This window comes from Alexandromys fortis, unplaced genomic scaffold, assembly GCF_014885135.2.
Source record: "Alexandromys fortis isolate MF-2015 unplaced genomic scaffold, M_Fortis_MF-2015_v1.1 scaffold_874, whole genome shotgun sequence".
Classification (NCBI taxonomy): Eukaryota; Metazoa; Chordata; class Mammalia; order Rodentia; family Cricetidae; genus Alexandromys; species Alexandromys fortis.
This window is the reverse complement of record NW_026068760.1, coordinates 5,406-9,832: the sequence shown is the minus strand read 5'-3', so window position 1 is coordinate 9,832 and position 4,427 is coordinate 5,406. Positions and strand designations below refer to the sequence as shown.

General features: G+C 45.2%; 1 protein-coding gene across 1 annotated transcript; it reads right to left on the bottom strand.

The window, feature by feature from the left end:
• Positions 1-1,484: 1,484 nt before the first annotated feature.
• Positions 1,485-2,973, bottom strand: Spink2 (serine peptidase inhibitor Kazal type 2; the record flags this gene model as incomplete). The annotated part of the gene is made up of 2 exons (XM_050133616.1): positions 1,485-1,599; positions 2,912-2,973. Coding segments are annotated over 2 exons (177 nt in total), but the record flags the coding sequence as incomplete, so codon positions are not given.
• Positions 2,974-4,427: the final 1,454 nt, after the last annotated feature.

Sequence of the window (4,427 nt, the reverse complement as noted above, 5' to 3'; positions counted from 1 at the left end):
AAAAAAAAAAAAAAAAAAAAAAAAAAACATTCCAAGAAGACTTAGACTGAGAAGCGAGAGTGGACTCCCCATGAAGGGAGTCAGGTACCATAGCTTAATCCTCAGCATTTCCCCAAGTATATGTAGGAAGCCTTACCTGCCAACTGGTAAATAGAGGGTGTGAAGATCACCTGCATGCCCCTCTAAATCTAAAAGTAAATATAATATTCTGCAGGATTTAAGTACTAACTATAGCCGTGTGTGTGTGTGTGTGTGTGTGTGTGTGTGTGTGTGTGTGTGTGTGTGTGTGAGTATACTGCGGAGGACTGAACTATTTACTGGCTTTATGTATCATAGGCAAATTCTCTACTGAGCTACATCCCAATCTCCAAATATGCAATGTGTCCTTCCACCGGTTATAAAGATTGATCCCAGTGAGCTGGAGAGATGGCTCAGAGATTAAGAGTACTGGCTGTTCTTCCAGAGGTCCTGAGTAAAATTCCCAGCTACACAGTGGTTCACAACCATTTGTAATGAGATCTGGTGCCCTCTTCTGGCATGAAGACATATGTATAGGCAGAACATTGCATATATGTAATAAATAAATAAATCTTTAAAAAATAAGTAAATCTTTAAAAAAAAAATAAAAAGAATAGTTAAAGATTGATCTCAGGCAGCCGGGTCGTGGTGGTGCACGCCTATAATCCTAGCATTCGGGAGGCAGATCTCTGTGAGCTCGAGGCCAACCTGGTAAATCTTAGGCAGATTTTCTACTGAGCAACTCTGTCTCCACTACACTTTTAATTTGGTTGTGAGCTGCCACATGGGTGCTGGGAATTAAACCCTGGAAGACCAGTTAGTGCTCTTAACCGCTGAGCCATCTCTCCAGCCCCCACATTAATCTGGAGTGAGTGCACATTGAGATGGTGACATAGCCTGGCTGCTACCTTACACATGACTGATCACAAACTCTGTCTCTAGCTTTGACTGGAAAATGCACTTAAAAGTTTACGTCTTTTAAATGTCTCCATAATAACCAAAAACAGCAGGGTGGTGGTGGCGCATGCCTTTAATCCCAGCACTTGGGAGACAGGCAGGTGCATCTCTGTGAGTTCGAGGCCAGCCTCATCTACAAAAGCTTGTTCCAGGACAGGCTCCAAAAGCTCCAAAAACAGTTTAAGTCACATTTGACTCCTACATTCCAGAAAGGAGTTACTACCTCCAACAATCAAAATTCAAGAAAAAAGAAAAGAAAGGAAACGTGACTGGTGCACAACTGTAAAATTGTGTGACCCGGGCCTGGAGGTTGAGGGCACTTGTTGCTCTTACAGAAAACCCCAAGTCTGAGTCCAGCCATACCCATTTGTGACTCCTGTTCCAAGGGGTCCAGCTCCCTCTTCTGACCTCTGTGGGCGCAGACATACATGTTGTACATGTGTATACACATGCAGGCAAAACACTCATACACATGAAGTAATAATAGTCTAAAAAAGGTGTTTTAATACCGGACCTGATCTTCACGCACAAGGTGCATTCATTCCCATAAGTGTTCAAGTCGCTTCCACATACGGGGCTGAGGATCCTGGGACATGCTGGGTAGTCATACTGATCACATTCCGGCTACAAAAGAAAAAAATCGAGGAGTGACTTGAGACACACCCATTACACAATATCTAAGAGGGGGGCTGGAGAGATGGCTCAGTGGTTAAGAGCATTGCCTGCTCTTCCAAAGGTCCTGAGTTCAATTCCCAGCAACCACATGGTGGCTCACAACCATCTGTAATGAGGTCTGGTGCTCTCTTCTGACCTGCAGACATACACACAGACAGACTATTGTATACATAATAAATAAATAAATATTTAAAAAAATATCAAAGAGGAGACAACATCCCAATTTTCCCTAAAATTCATAAAAAATATCCTAAATAAATACTTAGGTTTGCCCCTGACCTCCTTGTAATGTACTCCTAGGAGTGCGGCCTTGTTGGAGTAGGTGTGGTCTTGTTGAAGTAAGAGCATCACTGTGGAGGTGGCCTTTGAGGTCTCCTTTTTGCTCAAGCCATGCCCAGTAACACCGACCACTTTCTATGGTCTGCAAGATATAGGGTTCTCCAGCACCATGCCACGCTGCCATGATCCCCCATGAGGATAATGGACTGAACCTCTGAACTCTAAGTAAGCCACCCTACCCCAGTGAAGTGTTTTCCTTTCTAAGAGTTGCCATGGTCATGGTGTCTCTTAGCAGAGAATAGCTATAAACATTCTCCATCAGATAGCCCAAGGCAGCACTCCTCCCCCTTATCAGACTGTTGCCTCCAAAGCCAGTCCAGGAAGACAAATAATCCTTCGAACAGCCCCAAGTGGCCAGTTCTCAAGTAATAGCTGTCAGCTTCCCTAACTTGGGGTCCTCAGTTCCAGATGAGGACCAACCAAGTGTAATCGTGTCTGCACCCTACCTACAGCATCCCTTGCTGTGCCAGGCCACACCCAAAGACTGTCCCCACGCTGACACCTTCCCATGCCTCTGCCAGTCAGTGAGTCTCTGCCCAAATGACAATGACGGGGCAGACCCCTTGATACAGCAGTTCTTAGTAAACTGTCTCGTTTGAGTTTCGTTTCTGTCCGCAGAATTAAATAAAGCAAAACAGGTGAAGTATCTGACATAGCGAGTAACTATCATACCTCAGAAAATAAATTATTACAGGAAATATTAAAGCAAGCAACTCCTTGGGGCCTTGAACGACTGAGTTAATCTCAATTGAAATGTCCACTTTTAGCTGACACGGTGGCTTATACCTATAATCCTAGTACTCAGGAAACTGAGGCAGGAGGATATTGAGAAAAGAAAAGTATATATTCATTTATCTGTATCGAGGCTATCGTACGGGGAGCCTCTGTACGGGGAGAAACAGGGCAGGTAGTTCATACTTACTGTCCTGTATTCTGAAGGCTCAACCATGTGAGAGTCGGAAAAGTCATAAGAGTTGGAGGAGACTGTAAGGAGAAAACACGGACATTGTACACGTGACAGTGGTAAATTGTTCATAAAATTTACCCTTGCACACTAAAATCCCAGTGTGTAAGGGATGAGGGATGGTACCCTAAGCCAGCCTCTAGCCCCATGTGAGCATTCTCAGCCAAGTGTGCCAGCACACACAGGAAGCTTGCTCACGCTAGTGGGGTGCGAACAGTTTGTGGGCTGGGGAGATGACTCGATGGCTGAAGTGCTTGCTGTCAACTGAGTTCTGACCCTCAAGCATCCAGGGCTGGCCATGATGGCTTTGGTTTGCACCCTCCAGCATTGGGAGGGGGCTGAGACAGGTGGATACCAAGTATTACTGGCTGGTCATTCTAGCAGAAATGGCAAGCACCGGGTTCATCAAGAGACCCTGTTTCAAGAGTGAGGTGGAGAGCAATACCAGACCACCAGCGTTGACCCCTAGGCTATATATGCCTACAAAATACACGCGCATGCACATACACTCAACACAGAAAGCAAAACTAAAAGATTTGAGCTTTATGGTTTGGTTTGTTTTTTGTTTGTTTGTTTTTGTTTTGTTGTTTTTTGTTGTTGTTGTTGTTTTGAGACAGGGCTTCTCTGCATAACAGCTCTGACTGTCCCAGAACTTGCTTTGTAGACCAGGCTGGTCTCTGAACTCAGAGATCTACTTGCCTCTGCCTCCCAAGTGCTGGAATTAAAGGCATGGGTCACCACCTCCCCCTCTTCCCACTCTTCTAAGAAACGCACAGAACATTTGGTTCTGTTTCTATCAAGTTTCTTGAAAACTGACTTTGAAGTTCCAAGCATCAGGGAAGTGACTAACAGTACGAGATAACTTTCCTCTGTGTGGTCAAGATTTTTTTTTTTTTCAGATAAACACAAAACTGGATTTAACTTTTGAGACAGGGACTCCCAAAGCCCAGGCTGATCTTCAACTGCCCACGTTGCAGGGGCTGGCCTTGAAAGCGTGATTCTCTTGGCCTCTGCTTCCTAAGTGTTGGGATTACAACATGAGCCAGTATGCCAAGCTCAATAAACACAAAACTTAGGTATGAGTATTTCAACACTGCTTTCCCATAGGCATCAAGTCCGTCCAGAGGAAGGTTTCCTGGGCATTCCCACATCCAGCACACCTCAGGTCAGACTCAACTGGGCTGTGGATACAAATACAACTGTCTATCTGGAGTCCAGAAAATCTGTTTAAGAGAGAAAGAGCAGCCGGGCGGTGGTGGCGCACGCCTTTAATCCCAGCACTCGTGAGGCAGAGGCAGGTGGATCTCTCTGAGTTCGAGGCCAACTTGGTCTACAAGAGCTAGTGCCAGGACAGGCTCCAAAGCTACAGAGAAACCTTGTCTCAAAAAACTAAAGAGAGAGAGAGAGAGAGAGAGAGAGAGAGAGACAGAGAGAGACAGAGAGAGAGACAGAGAGAGAGAGAGAGAGAGAGAGA